Source organism: Carcharodon carcharias, chromosome 17, assembly GCF_017639515.1.
Source record: "Carcharodon carcharias isolate sCarCar2 chromosome 17, sCarCar2.pri, whole genome shotgun sequence".
Taxonomy (NCBI): Eukaryota; Metazoa; Chordata; class Chondrichthyes; order Lamniformes; family Lamnidae; genus Carcharodon; species Carcharodon carcharias.
In genome coordinates this window covers 14724072-14745058 of record NC_054483.1, presented here as the reverse complement: position 1 = coordinate 14745058, position 20987 = coordinate 14724072, and the positions used below count along the sequence as shown (strand labels likewise).

Below are 20987 nucleotides of genomic sequence, written 5' to 3'. Positions count from 1 at the left end.
GGAGGAACAACACCTCATCTTCCGACTAGGTGCTCTACAGCCTTCCAGACTTAACATTGACTTCAGCAAGTTCAGATCATGAACTGTCTCCTCCATCCCCACCCATTTTCTGATCCCCCTTTTTCCAATAATTTATATTTTTTTAAATAAAAATTTTTATTTTTTAAATATATTTTTCTCTTCCCACCTATTTTTAAATTTATTTTGATCTATCGTTTTATCTGCACCTTTTAGCATATTTCGATCCCTTCCCCCCACCCAACCCCCACTAGGGCCATCTGCCACTTGTTTGTCCTGCTTTCTACTCTTAATGTCACCATTAGCACATTCCTTAGATAATATCACCACCGTCAACACCCCTTTGTCCTTTTGTCTATGACATCTTGGGCAATCTCTTCTTTGCCTCCACCTATCACTGGCCCTCTATCCAGCTCTACCTGTCCCACCCCCCCAACCAGCTTATATTTCACCTCATTCCTCTATTTCCTTAGTTCTGATGAAGAGTCACATGGACTTGAAATGTCAACTGTATTCCTCTCCACAGATGCTGTCAGACCTGCTGACTTTTTCCAGGTATATTTGTTTTTGTTTCAGATTTCCAGCATCTGCGGTATTTTGCTTTTAACTTGTTTTTATGCCGATGGAAAACTGACTTTTGGCCACACTCTGCATTTTCTGGTCCTACCAGCCATGATGCCCACTGCTGGAGGGACTGGAAAGTCTCACCCTGTATCTCTTGCCAATGAAATATGGAAACATGGGTTTTGTAGGCAGGAAATGTATGCAGATCTTAACGTTTTAGGTTTTAAAAACATTTTATATCTACAGATGAATGGCAGAAAAATAATTAAATAATTATATTTCCACTAACAATGTTCAAACAGCCCAGGCACCAAACAATAGCTGCACTCTCAGCGTGACCGAACTGCCTGTTTATTAACAGAAATTATTTAATACATTAAATCATTCATATTTTAATTATATTGAATAATTGTCAAAGGGCTATCATTAACAAGTATGCCCAGTAGAACTGCGCATGTGTGGCATTAGCAGCCAAAAAAGTTTCCTCATGTTGTCTCTGATTCTTTTGCCAATCGCCTGAACTCTGAGAGATGTGTTTTAATGGCCTTTCTGCCACTGTAAACAGTTTATTCCTTTTTTCCAAAAACAGTTTGGATTTTGAACAACAATATCAAACCTCATCAATCTTCTATGCGCTGAGGAAATGACATCAGCTTCTCCAGTCTCTCCGTATAGCAGAAAGTTATAGAGTCATAAAGTTTACAGCACAGAAACAGGCCCTTTGGCCCATCGTGTCCGTGCTGGCCATCAAGCACCTATCTATTCTAATGAAAGCAGCATCGGCGGAGAAGAAAAGAGTTGACGTTTCGAGTCTTCACGACGCTTCGGTCGAAGGGTCATGAGGACTCGAAACGCCAACTCTTATCTTCTCCGCCGATGCTGCCAGACCTGCTGACTTTTTCCAGGTAATTCTGTTTTTGTTTTGGATTTCCAGCATCCGCAGTTTTTTTGTTTTTATATCTATTCTAATTCCATTTTCCAGCACTTGGCCCATAGCCCTGTTTGTTGTGACGTTTCAAGTGCTCATCTAAATACTTCTACAACCTTGTGAAGGTTCCTGCCTCTACCACCCCCTGAGGCAGTGCATTCCAGATTCCAACCACCCACTGGGTGAAAAAAAATTCCTTCAAATCCCCTCTAAACCTCCTGCCCCTCATCTTAAACTGTGCCCCCTGGTAATTGACACCTCCGCTAAGGGGAAAAGTTTCTTCCTATGTGTGCCTCTCATAATTTTGTATACATCTGTCTGGACACCCCCCACCCCACCCCCTCACAGTCCCTGGTATTACCCCAATAAATCTCTTCTGCACTCTCACCCGCGACATAAATGCAAGTTCTGGTTGAAAGCACAGCGTTGCACGACAGTCACGTCTGTCTGGAAAGATTTCTGTGCATTGCGCAAGTGAGCGGAGCAGGGGGCGCAGTTAAATCAAGGGTTTTTTTTTGGCGTGTGGGACGGCTGAGCGCATGCGTTGGTTCAGCAGCCGGCCGGGATTATGAATGGATGATCAGAGAGGAACCGCAGTTGGAGCTGCAGCGGAGGAACGTTCCTTGCAAAGTCCATATTTTGACTGTGTGTGTTGTGTTGTGTTCAGATTGCAGGACACAAGTCAGCCCTTGCGGGTAAACCCTGGATGCACCTGTAAATCCCTTACCTTCCTTTTCGCTGAAGTTAAGGGTAAGATGCATTGCTCGTTGGCCTGTTGAAGCGAGAGCAACGCCTGGCTTCCTTTACCATTGCTGAGAAAGCACTGGTTGGGGTTTGGACGGGTTGAAGATAGAACATGGCTGGAAGTTTAAGGAAATATTACGCAGCCTTTGTGTCCACTTTCACTGCATTGCTCTGTTTGGCGATAGCAAAGATCGGTGAGTTGCTGGGAAAATAACAAAGCTAACAGTCTCTGGAAATAGCATTGGTCTCCCTCGGGTTTTGGTGAAGCATTATCTCAGTGAGCTGGTATTTTTGCCCGATGGCGGTTAATTTCCCCCATAATCATTATTTTAGCTCCTACTGATACGGTGAAGTCATTTCAAGTGGCGATTGTTGTAATAGTTGCTGGAGTTTTTTTTTTAAATGAGCTTTTGTAGAGTGGGGCGAAAAGATTTTTACTTTTTTGAAGTTGTGCCAGATTTCAGACTGACCTTAATCCTCGCTGGGCCGATAATTGGAGCAGCTTTGGTGACAAGGGTGATCCGTCCTTAGATGGTTAAGGACGAATAAGATGAATATTGGTTGAGAGAGCAGAAGTTGCGCCGACTGCAGAGTAAACTGGAAATTTGCGCCGGGCGGTATCGGATTGGCCACCCTCGCTACGATGCGCCTGATGTTTAAATCTCGCGATTGCGATGAAAGGAGAGAATTCTACTTCTGCATCTTTTACCGATCAGGAAGTTTGTGGATCTGTAAAAGCTGCAAATGGTTCCCGTGGGCAGAAGATGTCAGGAGCGTACAACCTAGTGCTAGAAAAGGAAACAAAACACCTTTCTGTATATTATTACATTATGAGTTGAACTTTGTTAATATGGCACCACAGATCTGGTGACGGTTCAAATCAAAGTGCTGATTTTTTTCCCCTTGACTCCCCTATGGTTTTATATCTGCTAAGTCAGGAGTGTGATGGAATACTGTCCCCTTGCCCAGACGAGTGGAACTCCAATAATACTTAAGCTTAAAACCAACCAGGACAAAACAGCCTGCTTGATTGGCACCCTTTCACACATTTGGCTTCCTCCAAATAAAAGGTGTGGCTTGTGGCTATGGGTACCCGCATGGGCCCCAGTTATGCCTGTCTCTTTATGGGTATGTGGAACATTCCTTGTTCCAGTCCTACTCTGGCCCCCTCCCACAACTCTTTCTCCGGTACATCGATGCTTGCTTCGGTGCTGCTTCATGCTCTCGTCTGGATCTGGAAAATTTATTAATTTTACTTCCAATTTCCACCCCTCCATCATTTTCACGTGGTCCATCACTGACAGTTCCCTCCCCTTCCTTGATCTCTCAGTCTTGATTTCTGGTGATGGACTGTCCACCAATATTCATTACAAGCCTACCGACTCCCACAGCTACCTCGACTATAGCTCCTCACGTCCCGCTTCCTCCATCCCATTCTCTCAGTTCCTTCGCCTCCGTCGCATCTGTTCTGATGATGCCACTTTCCAAAACAGTTCCTCTGATATATCTTCCTTCTTCCTTAACTGAGGTTTTCCACCCATGGTGGTTGACAGGGCCCTCAACCGTGTCCGACCCATCTCCCGCGCATCCGCCCTTACACCTTCTCCTCCCTCTCAGAACCATGATAGGGTCCCCCTTGTCCTCACTTATCGCCCCACCAGCCTCCGCGTTCAAAGGATCATCCTCCGCCAACTCCAGCGTGATGCCACCACCAAACACATCTTCCCTTCACCCCCCCTGTGGCTTTCCGCAGGGATTGTTCTCTCTGTGACACCCTGGTCCACTCCTCCATCACCCCCTACACCTCAACCCCCTCCCATGTCACCTTCCCATGCAACCGCAGAAGGTGCAACACCCTTTACTTCCCCTCTCCTCACCGGCAAGGGCCCAAACACTCCTTTCAAGTGAAGCAGCTTTTCACTTGCACTTCCTCCAATTTAGTCTATTGCATTCGCTGCTCCCAATGTGGTCTCCTCTGCATTGGAGAGACCAAACGCAGACTGGGTGACCGCTTTGTGGAACACTTTCGGTCTGTCCGCAAGCATGACCCAGACCTCCCTGTCGCTTGCCATTTAAACACACCACCCTGCTCTCATGCCCACATGTCCGTCCTTGGCCTGCTGCGATGTTCCAGTGAAGCTCAAAGCAAACTGGAGGAACAGCACCTCATCTTCCGATTAGGCGCTTTACAGCCTTCCAGACTGAATGTTGAGTTCAACAATTTCAGTTCATGAACTCTCTCCTCCATCCCGCCCCCCTTTCTGATCCCCCTTTTTCCAATAATTTAAAATTTTTTTACAACTATATTTTTATTATTTCCCTCCTATTTTTAAATTTATTTCGATCTATGTTTCATCTCCACCTTTTAGCCCATTTCAATCCCTTCCCCCCACCCCACCTGCACTCAGGCCATCTACTAGCTTGCTTCCCTTAATGTCCCCATTAGCACATCCTTTAGATAATTTCACCACCGTCAACACCCCTTTGTCCTTTTGTCTATGACATCTTTGGCAGTCTCTTCTTGGCCTCCAACTATTACTGGCCCCCTATCAGCTTATATTTCATCCCATTTCTATATGTCTTGGTTCTGATGAAGGCTCATGCGGACGCAAAACTTCAACTGTATCCCTCTCCGCAGATGCTGTCAGACTTGCTGAGTTTTTGCAGGTATTTTTGTTTTTACCCTTTCACACAAATTCACTCCCTCCACCACTGACATACAGTGGCAGCAGTGTGTACTGTCTACAAGATGCACTGCAGGAACTCACTCAACCTCCTTTGACAGCACCTTCCAAATCCATGACCGCTACCATCTAGAAGGATGAGCAGCAGACACCATCTGGAAGACCACCACCTGGAAGTTCCCCTCCAAGCTACTCACCATCCTGACTTGGAAATATATCACCGATCCTTCACTATTATTGGGTCAAAATCCTGGAACTCCCTCCCTGGCAACACTGTTGGTGTATCTACACCAAATGGACTGCAGCTTCAGGTGGCTCCTCACCACCTTCTCAAAGGAAATTAGGGATGGGGGATATATGCTGACCTAGCCAGCGACGCCCTGTGAATGAATAAAAAAAAGTCTTGACATGGGATGACTCATAAGAGCAGTTCTTATTGCAGAAGTGATCAGTGCAACACGTCATTACATCAACCTGCATTGGCTGCTTGTGGAATAACGTTGACCCTGTGGGTACATCAAGTCTCCCATTAACTGATCCCATATTCTTGTTTGAATGAGGAAATAGTAGCTGGAAAAGCCAGGGGAGCTGGAGCAGGATTTGAAATATGACTTAAAAATTAATCAATTCTATCTGAAAAGGATTTTTGAAAAGGTTGAAACTGTTTGTTGAAGGCAGAATTTGAGATCTGTTTGATTTAATCAAGAAAGGTGAAAATCAGTTTCTCCCATTTTCCTTTTAATTCAGTGGAGATGAAATGAAGTCAATCTCTATTCGTTAACTCCCAACAAAGTTCCCTGATTCTGAAGACACTGTAGACCTGAACATTAACTTTTGAAGGTAGTTGCCATTTTCAGTGCCCTGACTATATTTTGTGGGTGTGATTGTCATCGCCAGAAATTCATTGTGCAACTGTGTGTAATAGAAACTGTCTTCTTTAAAAAAAATTGTCTTTATTGAACCCACAACAGAGGCGAGATGTTGAGTTACAGAGTTTATGAAAGGAAATCACAGGCTCTGCTTAAACCTGAGGTGTTTTGAAGGAGTTTTATTTAAAAGCATGAAGTGTTGCTTTACCCAAAGATTAAGGGTGGAATTTTCCCTGCCCATTGGTGCCGGGCATCACGGAGAGTGTGAACGGACTATATGGCTGGAAGGCCAAAGAATTGTCTGCTGCACACGTCAATAGCGGGGAGCATTTCCCACTGCCGCACATTGGGAACTTCATTTTAATATTTCTGCATATCATTATAAGCCCTGCTCACCGGAATCGTCCCCCAATGCTGGATCACTTGGGCATGCCGACGTGTTTCACGACTGAACATAAGTGACGTGCACTTGGCAAGCTGCGCTTCATTCAGGATTTTTGTGGCTTGTTTGCCTACTTTGCTTTAGGTAGCACTTGTGGTCATCAGTGCCAGGCTTTGCGTCGCTATTTTAGGGGGGCACACAGGCAAGCTTCTACTTACAAAAACAGCTGTGAGGTGGGGCTGGCTTTTCAATGGCTGCAGGGCTATGGCTTCCTTGGGCAAGGGGGAATAAGGGGCCTCGGGCAAGAGAAGATGCTGCAGGGCTAGGGCATGATTGGGGAAGGGGGGGTATCCCAGGCTATGTGTGGGGATAGGTTGATCTGTGCAAGTGGCCTCAAGAGGGTGAGGGCTGAGGAGGCAGTCTTCAGAGCAGATGAGGCCAGTTGCAGATGTGAGTGTGTGTGTGTGAGAGAGTGAGTGGTGATGTCCCTTAAGCTGGCAGTGAGTGAGATGCCAGTGAATATTTGATGGCCTTGTGACTGTGTGAGTTTAGTGATGAGATGGTTGTCTTACCCTGACGACACGGATGAGATTGTTGGATGGCCAACTTGTTCTGTGCAGCTTTGGCACTGACCAGCGCTGCCACTGCCTCCCAAGCCCGAGTGTGACACTGATGGGCTTCCTGCAGCCAGAGCGGGTGTAGAGGGTAACGGACTGTGCTGCAACAGTGTCCAGAAGGCATCTCGGGGATGTCGGGTGGGGGGGGCTGCAGTCTTCTCGGCCTTTGGGTCATGTCTTCTGTGCAGCAGTCCTGGGCTGGAAGCATTGAGGAGAGGGGTGCCCACGGCCACACGTTAAATCTGGAGCCCAGCGTGAGGCAGCGGCAAGATGACAGTGTGGCAGGCAAATTGGAGGCCGCTTGCCAGAGAAACAGCATGTTTCCCCGGAATGCATGATAAGTGAGGCGGCATTAGGCGAAATGGTGTGAAAAGCCGCGATTGCAGCCAGCGGGTAAAATGTTGTTCTTCTTGCCTGCTACCGCACTTAGTGCAAATCTGGGTTGATTCCACTCTAAGTTTTGTCTGTTTGAATATTACAGTTTGTTGAAGAAGTCAGTGGTTATTTCGAGAGTGGAATATTTGTCAGGGAAATCCTCTGCTTTTTAGAAAATCAGCCGGTAAATGCTGGCCTATGCCAATATTTTGCTGAGTATTTTGATTTAACATTTTTGATCTGGGTGAATTGTTTGAAATGTGGATGTTGTATTAGCATCCTTAATGAACAGTCATAGAAAGATGGGGGTAAGCCATTTAGCCCCTGATCTCTAATTTTACTAGATAAAGGCTCATCCATTCTCAACTGTGTTGCTCCGTCTTTGAGCCATAACCCGAGCCACTAGCGAGATGGCCTCTGGACAAAAGATTCTGTAACAAATGAAAATACACACATTAATTTGTTGTGGGTGGTTATGTGATATAGAGAGAAACCTACTTTATTGTTGTAACTCACTACACTTCAAAAGTTATTTGGATATGTTTGGGAGCCCTGAGCACAAGAAAGGTGTTCCATACATATACGTTGCTTTCTTCCAATGCCAAGTTTCTGTTTTGAGGCAATATTTTGTCAATACTGTTGATTTAATCAAAACGTGATTTTCTGGCCAAAGAGCACTGCATGAAACCTTCCTGTTTGACCATATTTGTATTTAATGAAGGTAATTATGTGCTTGTAATTCAATACGTGTAGAAGCCTGATGATCGTGCCTTTTTTAATTTCAGTTTTGTTTCGTGAAAGTGAAGAAATTTCAAAAATTAAATGGCACCGACTTGTCAGGCAAATGATGCAAGTTGGGATTTTGTTGGAGTGTTCATTGGAGATTCCCGCTTGCATCATGGTCCACAATCTTGTTAGCGTTGGCAGCATTCAGGCTGAATCAACTCTTATTTTCTCTGACTCTGTTTCCTGACTGTTTTGCAGGAGGTAGAGGAGGCAGCAGTGATATGTACATTGAGGAGAAATGCACTGTGATGCATCATAGTTTTGATGTGATGATTCAAAATATTGATTTCCTGGAAATGCAACTTGAAGTGTAAGATGGAGAAAGTTTCATGATAAAGTTAATTCTCAATTGTAAGGGTTAATAAAGGACAGCCAGGACCGATTTGTTAAAGAGAAACAATTTCTGACTAACATGATACAGTTATTTGAAGTAACTAAGAGGTTTGATGAGGATAGTGTAGTAGATATTAAGTATCTGAAGTTCAAAAGGCATTTGATAAATTACCATACAACAGAAGTATTCAGTAAAAGTATATGATATTAAAGGAATGGTGGTACCTTGGGTATGTAATCGGTTAAGGGATGTGAGGTAGAGAGTAGTGGTGAATTTATTAATTTTGCTTCCAATTTCCACCCCTCCATCGTTTTCACATGGTCCATCTCTGACACTTCCCTCCCCTTCCTTGACCTCTCTGTCTCAATTTCTGGTGATAGACTGTCCACCAATATCCATTACAAGCCCACCAACTCCCACAGCTACCTCGACTACAGCTCCTCACTCCCCGCTTCCCGTAAGGACTCCATCCCATTCTCTCAGTTCCTTCGCCTCTGTTGCATCTGTTCTGATGATGCCACTTTCAAAAACAGTTCCTCTGACATGTCTTCCTTCTTCCTTAATGGAGGTTTTCCACCCATGGTGGTTGACAGGGCCCTCAACCATGTCCGGCCCATCTCCCGAGCATCCGTCCTCACACCTTCCTCTCCCTCCCAGAACCATGATAGGGTCCCCCTTGTCCTCACTTATAACCCCACCAGCCTCCGCATTCAAAGGATCACCCTCAGCCATTTCCGCCAACTCCAGCATGATGCCACCACCAAATTCATCTTCCCTCAAACCAGTACATTTTCAAACAGTGAAACATTTCTTTGCCTGGAAGCCTTACCCATTTTTGTCAGCATATTGAGTGAAACTGCTTTGCCCACATTTCTTTCCCTGTTCAAAACCATATCGTTTTTGGTCCAGGTGAGTTGCATTGTAGTGTTAATCTGGTAGATTTTAATGCTGTTGTTTTATACCAAATTTACATAATCCATTCCTACTTTTAGATTTATATTTTCTCGTCAGATGTAAAAAACATATATTTTTAATTCTGTCGGACTGCTGTAAAGAACATATCTTTTTATTTTCTGTTGGACTGTGGTAAAGTTAAATGGCTGCAGTTGAAAGACATGTGCACTGGAACAGGATGAGAGATATATACAATGTTGCAGTCCTGGAACAGAATGTGCTTGGTACCAGAGGAGTCCTGGACCAGGGGAGCTGCCTCAAAACAGCATTTTAACTGGCTCCTGACCAGGTGACCAGGTTTTGTGAGAGTGCAGCAGAATAGCTCCTACCCTGAAAGGAACAAGACCTAAAACCTCTTTCTCCTGTGTGTAGAAGATTCCAGTAATTCCACAATAATAGCTAGCTGGTTCTTTTCTTCTCATATCTCTATAACCTGCTCTCTGGAAAACCCCTGTCACGAGGCAAAGGGGAAAATCACTGTTAGAGATATTGAAAGGCAAGTGCTCAACCAGTGAACTATAGACTGCAAGTGCTGGAAGACTACCTCAAGTCATCAACAAGAATTGAAAGGAATTTGGAAGACAGTGATCAAAATCAACTCATTGAATCCTGTACTCCAGATTAGTGCTATTGAACTCTTTTATCCCACCATTAAAAGTTAGCAGTTCATATTTCTTTCTTTTGCCACTAGTTAAAGATAATTTGTCCAATAAACAGTTATTTACTTATTAAATTTACAAACCTGGTGCTCATATTCTGTTAACCTAAATTAAACAGGTAGAATTGGGGCACTCTGGTGGTTTGGTCAAACTTTTCACGTTTGTCACAGCTTGGGGAACAGTGGGGCTTGATATTGCAGTGCACTATCCGCAGTGAGTCGTGACACTGGGAATATCTTCTGTACTGTTTAGTTCAAGGTTGCTTCTCTGCTTGCACTTTGTCTGCAGCAATCTAATATAGGCTGCATTAAACTGGTACTTTGCATCTATTTCAAAATCCACTAGTCCTGTTTCTGCTGTGAATATTTTAGTCTGGATTGAGAACTCCACGTTTATTGTGTTCTGGAGTGTTTGGAAGTATATTTCTGCCTGGAATACATATACAGCGAGACCCTCATCTCTTAGTGTGGGACAGTATGTGGCAGGAGATGTGAGGGTGAGTCATTCCAGTCCAGCCTCACACATCACCTGATGAGCATCAGTTTGGATGTTGACATCCTATTTAGGATTTGTAAGGGATCCAAATGGCATATTTGAATTATGTGAATAAGTAACTAAATTAGTATACAGGAGAGAGCCTGTGGCCGTAGCTTCCAAAAGGTATTCAATATGGTTCCACATGGAGATTATTAGTTGAAATTAAAGCTCATGGAATTGAAGGCAAGCTGTTGTATTAATTAGAGGATTGGTTCAGCGGTAGAAGACAGAGTGAGTTGATGGGCTTGTACTCAAATTAGAAGTAGCTACTGGTATCTCACAAGGCTTGATGCTGGGGCTCACCTATTCACTATATTTGTTAATGGCTTTGCCCACCACAATCAAAAGCCATATACACAAGTTTGCGGATGACACAAAGATTGGTAGTAATGTAAGTAGTGTAAATAGTAGTGTGAAATTACAAAGAGAAATTGATAGGCTAAATGAAAGGGAAAAATTGTGACGGATGGATTTCAAAGCGGGTCCGTTTTGGACCAAAAAAGGATACATCTAAATATTTGGTGAAAAACTACAAACAGTGCAAGTTCAACTTTAGGTTTCCATGTATATAGATCACTAAAATGTAATAGGTACAAAAAAAGATCAGAAAGGCATATCGAATCTTAGCTTTTACAACCAGAGAGTTAGAATATAAACAGTGCGGGGGGAGTTTTGCTACAGCAATACAAAGCTCTGGTTAGATCACATCTGAAGTAATCTGCACGATTCTGGTCATTGCACCGTAGGATATTTTGACCTTAGAAAGGGTGCAGTGCGGATTCACCACAATATCACCAGTTCGCCAAGGATTAGATTATGAGGAGGGATTGCGTAAACTAGGTGTGCATTCCTTGGAACAGAGAATGTTATGGTTGATTTGATTAAAGTTTTGAGGATTTTGAAAGCCATTGGTAGGGAAGATAGAGGGAAATGTTTTTCTCTGCTGGTAGTGGGGAGTCTGGGATGAGGGACATGACCTTAAAGTCACAGCCAGGCCATTCAGGAGGGAACTTGGGAAATGCTTCTATACTTGTAAGAGTGTGGAAAACTCTTCCACAAAAGTGCTGTCTCAGTTGATGATTTAAAATCTGAGATTGCTAGATTTTTGTTGGACAAGGGTATAAAAGGATATGAAGCCAAGGAAGGTAGATGAAGTTTAGATACAGATCTGCCACAATCTCATTGAGTGGCAGAACTGATTTGAGGGGTAGAATGACCTCCTCCTGTTGCTATGTCATGGTGCATTCAGATTGCAGAAGGTTAGGATTGGCACGAAGCTGAACTATTTCACAGTGACGCTGACCTGATTCTGACATGCACTGAGGTCCTTTCTTCCTCACACTGCATTCACATCCTGATGCAAAGGAAAAATGGGTCACCTTGATGTTGTTGTTGTAGTGTCCACATGTGCAAAAACTTGCATGAGAAACGGAAGGGCTATTATTGCAGAACTCAGAGCAGGCTCCTCAGCATTGTACTTGGAGGTTTGGCATCTTTCCTACTATCCCCTCTGGACAGGAAAGAAAGGGTTAAATTTGGAAGCTGAGTGAAGACAACAGCAAAAACTTCGACAACGTTTTTGAAAAGTTCAGCACACACCTCCTGCCAAAGTCAACTCATCAGATCTACCGATATGAATTTCAAGATATGAGGCAGGAATCGGGTGAGGCTATTTTGTAACAAGAATGAAAAATATAAATTTAAGGACACTGATGAAAGGATGCGCTTATTTGGGGCTCTACACACCCTGAGTTAAAAAAAGATTTAATTGGAAAAGACAAGCTCACAATATTACAGGCTGTGGACACTGGCAGAGCACATGAAGCCACCAGTAGGCAGATGTTGCTGACTACCCAAATGGCTAGTTTTCAGTTAAGTCAAGAGAAAAGCAAGTGCAGTGAAACGGTGATAAAAGAATGCACTCCTGACAGAAAGATGTGCAAGAGATATGGGCAGCCATGAATTCAGAGACGGAGGAAATGTTCTACATATGGATCAAACTACAGTGTTTGTGGAAAGCCAGATTACTGGGAAAAGGTGTGCAGAACAATGAAAGAAGATGGTAAAAGAGTTATCAGGGCAAACGAGAAGTAAAATAAATCAGATCATCCATACCCAGGAAGAGACAATGCATTTCAGAACACAGTAGACATTGGAATCGGCTGCATGAAATGGCTGGATGTAATAGTTGTCAGAGAAAAGAAGTTTGTACATATATTCTCACTTGGTAGGGATTATTCATTTGAGAAATAATAGAACACCTGTTTTCGTACTGGAATTTCTTGATTCACCACTGTCTCTACAGTCATAGTTGATTACTTCTAAATCACCAGTGGACACGGTTGTAACTAAAAATAATTCAAAGCATATCAGCCAAATCTAAATTTAAATTCAGACTACCATGGGTCGCAGAGCTCAGTTTGAGTGAGAAATCTCTTCCCAGTATAGTCACAAGCAATTTGAACACCATCCTGTTTGGGAGTCTCTTTGCTCATTTAAGTTCTAGTTTTTCTGTTTTCTCTCCCCATATATAACGTACAATATCTTGTGATTGAGATTGCATACACCACCTGGTTGAAGGCCTCTGGCAGGGCTATTTGAGAGGGTAAATTTCTGGGTGTAATCCAGGTGACCTGACTTCTGGCTTTCCCTTTCACTGGCGAGCCAATACATTTTTCAGCAGACAACTCCTGACATTGTAGGTATCATCAGAAGGATGTATGCAACTCCAACGGGCAACTGATGCTCGATGAGTTATTAAATGTAAAGGTACGATTGATAAATTTTTATTAGCCAAAGGCATTAAGGGATATGGGTCAAAAGTAGGTGTATGGAGTTAGTTTGCAAATTAGTTATGATCTCATTGAATGGCAGAATGGGCTCGAGGAGCCAAATGGCCTACTTTTGTGCCTATATTGAGTTAGCTGCTGGAACCATTGAGTTGGTTTCTGCATTCCTGGGTTAGGCAAAAGAAAATCATTGAGAGGTCCTATTCCTGATTGCTATCCAGCAAGTGCATACTGAGATGTACATGAATGGATGTGACATAAGGATAGGCTTGAGTTCAGCTGTGACGCTTCGACACAATTGGTAGTTTCCTAATGTTCCTGTTAACGCAATATCAGACATTTATCCCTCAACAACACCTGAAACAATCTGGCTAATATTACATTGCCATTTTGTGGGGTCTTCTTGTGCATAAATGCTGCGCATTTACTACATTACAATAATGACCTCACTTCAAAAGTACACAATTGGCTCTAAAGCACTTTGGGACATCTTGAAGTTGTGAAAGTTGTAGAGCAGTGTCAACATTTTCAGAAAATTAAGAGACAGTTAAAAACTTCTGAAGGCCAAATGAAGTTTCAAGAATATGAGAACATGGAGTGATGCTGAAGTGGAGTATACCATCAACATGGACTGATTTGGCCAAACAATCTGTTATATGTGTTTCATAACCCACAAATAACAATCTCCTGGACGCAGGGATAACCATTGTAACATGTCTTGTAATACCATTGGCAATGCAAAGCCAAAGCTGCTGTAATTATGGGGAATTGTGCAACCATTACATACAGATGTCTATAAAAATTCACGGATTCCATTTCAATATCTTTTTGTGCGCACTATCATTTATCAGCTTACATTTTGAAAACAGCAGATAAGCAAATGACAACAGGCAATCAGTTTGGCTGTTCTGCTGCAACATTTGTTATTTGGCTTTGTGTTACTTTTCTTCTGTCTGCCTGGAGTTAGTTTCGAAGTGCCAAGTGGACATTTTCAGTAAAATGTACGGGACTTTGCGTAGTCCTTCTAGCCAAAAATGTGAGAACACAATTCCAGTAATGTAACACAGAATTTTTAAAGCTTGTTTACTTGAAGGAATGGCAAGGGTCAGCAGTCTCTCAGGAAATAATGGATGGCTCCACATTACATGTTAATGGGTTATCCTGTGCACACAGCTAGTTTAAGTAGGTTGCACCCTGCCTTAGCTTTTACTGAAATCTGATTAAAGAGCAGGCTACAGGAAGCTCCAACTTTGAAAGCAATAACTGTGTTTATATTAACAGCATAGTGAAAAGGTGAGGTGGTGTGTGGGAAATGACATCAAGAAGTGACCCATTTACCAATCAGAATTTTTCAAGTAGTATACCATATATTAGAAATCATGTGACTTTCATTCTGTAAATGCAAGCTGTACATATTAAAGATATGAAAGTACTGAATGAGGAAGAGCTATTGAGACGGTACATTGCATCAGGTGACACGTTATTTGCACTTGTTTGGATTTTGCCTTTGTCCCCTGAATAGAGAGTAAATGTGATAAGGAAAAGTCTTTTTTAATCATTGGTTTCATTATTATTTTGCCTGCTGATGATTGTGACTCACACTGTTCAGTTAAACAGTTGTGGTCTATTCTACATTATCTATCACAAGTCGAGACTAAATGGCCTACTCCTGCTCCTATTTCTTATGTTCTTAAGTGAACATTGGCCATGAACCATGAGTAATGTGATGCTGATTAACCCGAGGAAGCGTCATTGCCAAGTTCATTTAGCAATCCTCACTTGAGTTTCACCTCCCATTTATTCCACTGTGAATCAGGAACTCTTGCAGCTTTTTATATTTCTCCCACTCTTTAGCCCATGTGCAAAGGGAGCTATTGGATTTGTTTATTTGCCACCCATTATTTCAGACTAGCAAGTGCAAAAAGAGTTGGAGGGTTTACCTGGGGCATTTTGCAGTCAGAATTGTTGACTACACCAGGATTTGTGTTGTTTTACTAAGGAGGAGAGAAGGGAAAATACCAGAGGAGCTGCACTTCAATCAGCAAAATCATTTTTTGTCCTAGACAGTTGCAAACTCCCAGATCCAGAATGTTTTGAAGAGCTTTGAACTTTGTATCTCCATTAATTGGACAAGTCAGAGGAAAATATGAAGGCGGAAGTACCTCAATTTATTATCTTTAATATTATACCACATCCTTCCTAAAACTGGGCTTACAGTGATCCTTTGGCTCAACATAACTTGGGTGGTATTCTATTAGATCCTGTGTTCGGAAGCAGATTTCAATCAAACAGTCTGAATGATCACCAGAGCACTGTGTACAGAAAGTTCTACCTGTCAGCTTCCAGTGTCACACAGTTTACAAAAAACAGTTGTTAACTTGCACAATTTCTTATTCACTGAAGAAATCTAAAGGCTTTCAAATAGTTAGTCATTGAATTTTCAAGGGTGTTGCTTAATCTTTTGGGTGTGTGTTTTTACAAGGTGTGTGTGTTTGTACAAGGTGTGAGTGAACTCAATTTAGCTTTCAGAGGGCAGCACTTTAATATAGAGACAGGTTTAATGAGATAAGCTCCAGGTGCCAATTAATGTTCAGAGAAAAAAGCTCTTTCTGCTTGCAAAGAGATAGTAAGATACTCTGGTGAAGGCAATTTCTGCAGCTCACATTCTAGCAATGCTCTTCTGCATTCACCTTGTTATTTTATAGGAGCTCTGTGTATTTGGAAATTGAGCTACATTGATACAGCTGCTGAATACACGGCTGAAAAATAAATGCACTCCCCCATTATCAATTATCAATCTGCAACAGTAAGCATGAAACCAATCCAGTTTATTGAGATAAAAACAAAAAACTGTGGAAGCTGGAAATCCAAAACAAAAATAGAATTACCTGGAAAAACTCAGCAGGTCTGGCAGCATCGGCGAAGAAGAAAAGAGTTGACATTTCGAGTCCTCATGACCCTTCAACAGAACTAGTTGAATCCAAGAAGGGGTGAAATATAAGCTGGTTTAAGGTCGGGGGTGGGGGGGGGGGTGGGGTGTGTTTGTAGGGACAAACAAGCAGTGAAAGAAGCAGATCATCAAAAGATGTTGTCTGTGACATCTTTTGATGATCTGCTTCTTTCACTGCTTGTTTGTCCCTACAACCACACCACCCCCCTCCACTTCTCTCCCCCCACCCAACACCCACCACCCCCCAACCTTAAACCAGCTTATATTTCACCCCTTCTTGGATTCACCTAGTTCTGTCGAAGGGTCATGAGGACTCGAAACGTCAGCTCTTTTCTTCTCCGCCGATGCTGCCAGACCTGCTGAGTTTTTCCAGGTAATTCTGGTTTTGTTCCAGTTTATTGAGAGGCAGGTTGAATGACACACAAGTGACATGATTGGAGTCACGGCTACAGTTTTTAAAATCTTCAATTTTTATAATGTTATCATATTTCTTGATATCCTTGGAATTCGCTCATGTTTGATAACACACAGATTTTCCTAACATTATTTACACACAATTTCTATGTTGTGCATTCTAGTACAGCAGCATGTTGGGCTGTAATGAAATGCAGCAGTGTGTGTAGATGTTTTTTATCATTTAAAAAAATCCCAAAACAATGGATGACACATTTGAGCGTTTCTTCTAGATGGAGGAAAATTTGCCTGAAACATGTTTGAGGATGACATGGAAGTGCCAAGTTAAAAAGTTAATAATGATCCATTCTTTATGCCAGTTGATTAATTCAAATTATTTAATAATTCAAATATTTTGCAACTAACTTTGCACTTAGCTGTGTATAGATGATTCAAGTCATTGGATAATGAACATTTGTAGTGTAATGCATGAATTATCAATATTAGACTCTACATAATTACCATTTTTAAATATGATGTAAGTTGCCAATTGCTCAATGGTCAAAATTGCTTTTAAGAGAGGGTGATGTTAAACTTTTTCTGTCTGCAGTGCAGTTTTGTGAGTTTAATAGCTTCTCTTTGATGTAAAAATGACCCACTTCATCAGGCAAACCAAAAAAATAATCTCTCTGGTTAAATAGCTGCATTGAAAACTCAAAGATGCCTTTGTGTAACTGGCTAGAGCTGAGGTTAATGGCAGTGTACAAGCCCAAGTAATCACAACGTTGTGCATTTCAGTACTACTCCCAGCACAAGAACTGGATTTTGCAACAAATAATCTTTGCTGCTCAGGATATTGGATTAAGAAAAATAACAACACCAAATTATTTGCCTTGATCTACTGGTTCGATAAGCAGTATGTTTGAAATTACAGTAATGGTATTTGACTGTGGTTCATTGAGCTAAAAGATATAACATACTTTTAGAAACTTAATGCTGTTCCTGCCTCAGATTCTAACTTCAGCATCCCCAATTTTAATCACTTCACCATTGGTGGCTCTTCCTTCAGCTTCTTAGGTCCTGCGATGACCTTAGAAGCAATACAGTAAGGAAAGGGTCATTCAGTAAGTTTGGTTATTTTGGTTTAGAGTTTTTCCTTGAGGATTATGACAACCCTCAGCCCTGGAATTCTCTCCTTCAACCTCTACCTCTCTCTCTCTCCTTTTTAAGATGCTCCTTAAATCCTACCTCTTTGCCCATGCCCTTCGTCATCTGCCCTAAAATCTCCTTATGTGTCTTGGTGTCAAATTTTTAAAATAATGCATTTGTGAAGCACCTTGGCACATTTTTCTACGTCAAAGGCACCAGACAATAATTCAGTTGTTGCAGCAACAATAATGTATATGTTTTTTTACTGTAAATGTTCTCCAACTTATGTTTCATTCCAGTAACACTCTAAATGGGATTGTTGTGTTAAGTCTCTTGTTCTTAGTGTAATGGAATTTTCTGCTTTTGAAGCAGGAAGTGGGAACAATAAGTCTAGTTTCCAACTGCATCCAGCTCAGACTTGCAAAGTTCTAAACACCATAAAATGTACCAGGAAGAGATACAAAATGGCATCTCCCTTTTAGAACATGTAGAGTGGACGTTTGATTCTAATGGTTACACATCCCCTGGAAGTTAGATTCTGACCAACTGTCCTAAAAGGAACACTGCCACAAAATAGATTTTCTGATGGTGTGTTGAATTACTTAGAATGTGCAGCACAGAGACAAGTTATTCAGCCAAATCAGTCCGTGCTGGCATTTATGTTCCATTTGCGTCTCCTCCCATCCTTCCTCATCTAACTCAGCGTAACCTGCTATTCTATTTTCCCCACAAGTTTATCTATCCTCCCCTGCGTCCATACTATTCATTGAAAACACTCCTTGTTGTAATAAGTCCCACATTCTTGCTTCCCTCTGGGTCAAGATGTTTCTTCTAAATTTTCCATTTGATTTCTTGGTGACTCTTCCGATATTGATGGTCCCTCTAGTTTTGTTCTTTCCCACAAGAGAAACAGTCTGTGTTCTACGATCAAAACCTTTCATAGTTTTAAAGATCTCTATTAGGCCACCCCTCCAGCATTTTCCTTTTAAAAGAAAAGCGACCAATATGTTCATCTTTTCCTGATGGGTATAACTTCGGATTTCAGGTATGCTCCTTGTAAATCCTTTTTGCACCCTCTCCCTTACATTGGTTTCTTTTTTCAGAAATGACAAACAAAACTGTACACAACCCTTGAAGTATGGTCTAATCATGACTCCATACAAGTTTAACATAACTTATCTGCTTTTCAGTCATTTTATGACCATCTATTTCTATCTCCTTTACATTCTCCCTGCCTCAGCTGATCAGCTTCCAGACACGTCATCATTACCTTTGTTATCTGAAGGCTTGATTATTCCAATGATCTGTACTTGCAGGCAGCAGCACTGCCATCCAAGAGTGTATTGTGTGTCTCAGCTTTGGTTACGCAGAAGAAGCTAATGCATTCTTGCATTTCATGATGAATTGTGCTGCACTTTATGACACAAGATAAGAGCACATGGTGTGTGGGGTAGCATATTAGCATAAATAAAGGATTGGTTGGCTAACAGGAAGTAGAGAGCAAGGATAAATTGGTCTTTTTCGGATTGGCAGCTTGTGGCTAGTGGAATGCCACAGGGTTCAATGCTGGGTCCTCAACTATTTACAATCTATATCAATGACTTATATGAAGGGACCAAATGGATGGGATCTAAATTTACTGATGACACCAAGATAGGTAGGAAAGTAAGTTGTCAAGAGGAGGGAGAGAGTCTGCAAAGGGATATAGATAGGTTCAGTGAGTGGGCAAAAATCTGGCATATTGAGTACAATGTGGGTTAAATGTGAATTTGTTTACTTTTTGGCAGGAAGAATAGAAAAGCAGTATACTGTTTAAATGGAGAAAGATGGTACAGAGGGCGCTAGGTGCGTGAAACCTGGTGTGCAGGTACTCCAAGTGATTGGGAATGCAAATGGAATGTTAATGTTTATTGCAAAAGGAATGGAAAATAAAAGTAGGGAAGTTTTAATCCAGCCGTACAGGGCCTTGGTGAGACCACATCTGGAGTACTGTGTGCAGCTTTGGTCTTTTTAAAAAAAAATATAGTTGCTTTAGAAGCAGTTCAAAGAAGGTTCACTGGACTTAGTCCTGTGATGATGGGGTTATCTTATTTAAAAAAAAAGGTTGAACAGGTTTGGCCTATGCCCACTGGAGTTTAGAAGAATGAAAAGTGATCTTATTGAAGCATTTAAGATCCTGAGGGGACATGATAGGGTGGATACCCGGAGGGTGTTTCCTCTTGTGGGGGAGACTAAAACTAGGGGACATAGTTTAAAAATAAGAAGTCTCCCTTTTAAGACAGAGATGAGGAGAAACTTTTTCTCCAAAGGGTCATTGGTGCATAGAATTCTCTTCCCCAGAAAATAATGGAGGTTGGGTCTTTAAATTTATTTAAGGCAGAGTTAGAAAGATTTCTGTAGGGTAAGGGAATCAAGAGTTATGGAGGGCAGACAGGAAAGTGGAGCTAAGACTACAAGCAGATCAGCCATGATCTTATTGAATGATGGAGCAGACGCGAAGGGACAAATGGCCTACTCCTGCTCCGATGTTCCTACTTCCTGCAGCTGATGAAGAAGCACACAGTAAGCAACTGAGCTTACCAGCAATTTATGAATTTCTTTGGCGGCTCTAAAATACTGTGGTAGATCTTCCTCCTGTCGGACACCTGCCTGCTCAGGATTACCTTGCATTAATCTGCCTTGAAATAAATCAGTTCATCAGGGCACTCATTTAATTGATCTGAGTCCTTTTATAGACGCAAGCAATCTCTTCTACTCGTCATCTGGCCGCTCAAGATTTCTTTACCAATTTCCTTTGCTGATCCATGGATTTTTTGGTTGGATACAGTACAATGCAGGCACCAGCAGCTATCTACTCCTTGTCAAAGAATGCCTTTGAATTATTCACAATGCATCCACTCAAACAGGCAAAAGAAATGACAGCTTAATGACCCTTCTGAAAGACGGTACCTCTTAATAGTACTGTACTCAAATGCTACCTACAAGGCTTAATGAACAAGTTGGTGGTGGGAACAAGCCAGTAGGAACACTGGATGAAAAATATCAGCTTTGGTTTTGTAACCAGGCATTTTTGACTTTAGTTTATACCAGTATTTGGTTATCTTTACATTAGTTACATTATTAGCTGTATCTCAGAAATGACTACACACCTTCAGGAGGAGAGAGGTATAAAAATTCTTGTTTCTAGTATCATCTTTACTCAGGCAGCCCAATTTATTTGGAAATCAATGAATATCCAAAACTATGTTAAATGAA

The 20987-nt window shown here is 41.9% G+C and overlaps 1 protein-coding gene across 2 annotated transcripts in view; it reads left to right on the top strand.

Moving 5' to 3' along the window:
- The first annotated feature begins 2071 nt into the window (after positions 1–2071).
- The window catches only part of LOC121289850 (disintegrin and metalloproteinase domain-containing protein 9-like), a 113361-nt gene continuing 94445 nt past the window's right edge, over positions 2072–20987 (top strand). For both annotated transcript variants that reach the window (XM_041209758.1, XM_041209757.1), the window contains exon 1: positions 2072–2448. In XM_041209758.1, coding sequence (XP_041065692.1) covers positions 2367–2448 — 82 coding nt within the window. In that variant the 5' untranslated portion in view covers positions 2072–2366. The remainder of the gene's footprint in view (positions 2449–20987) is intronic.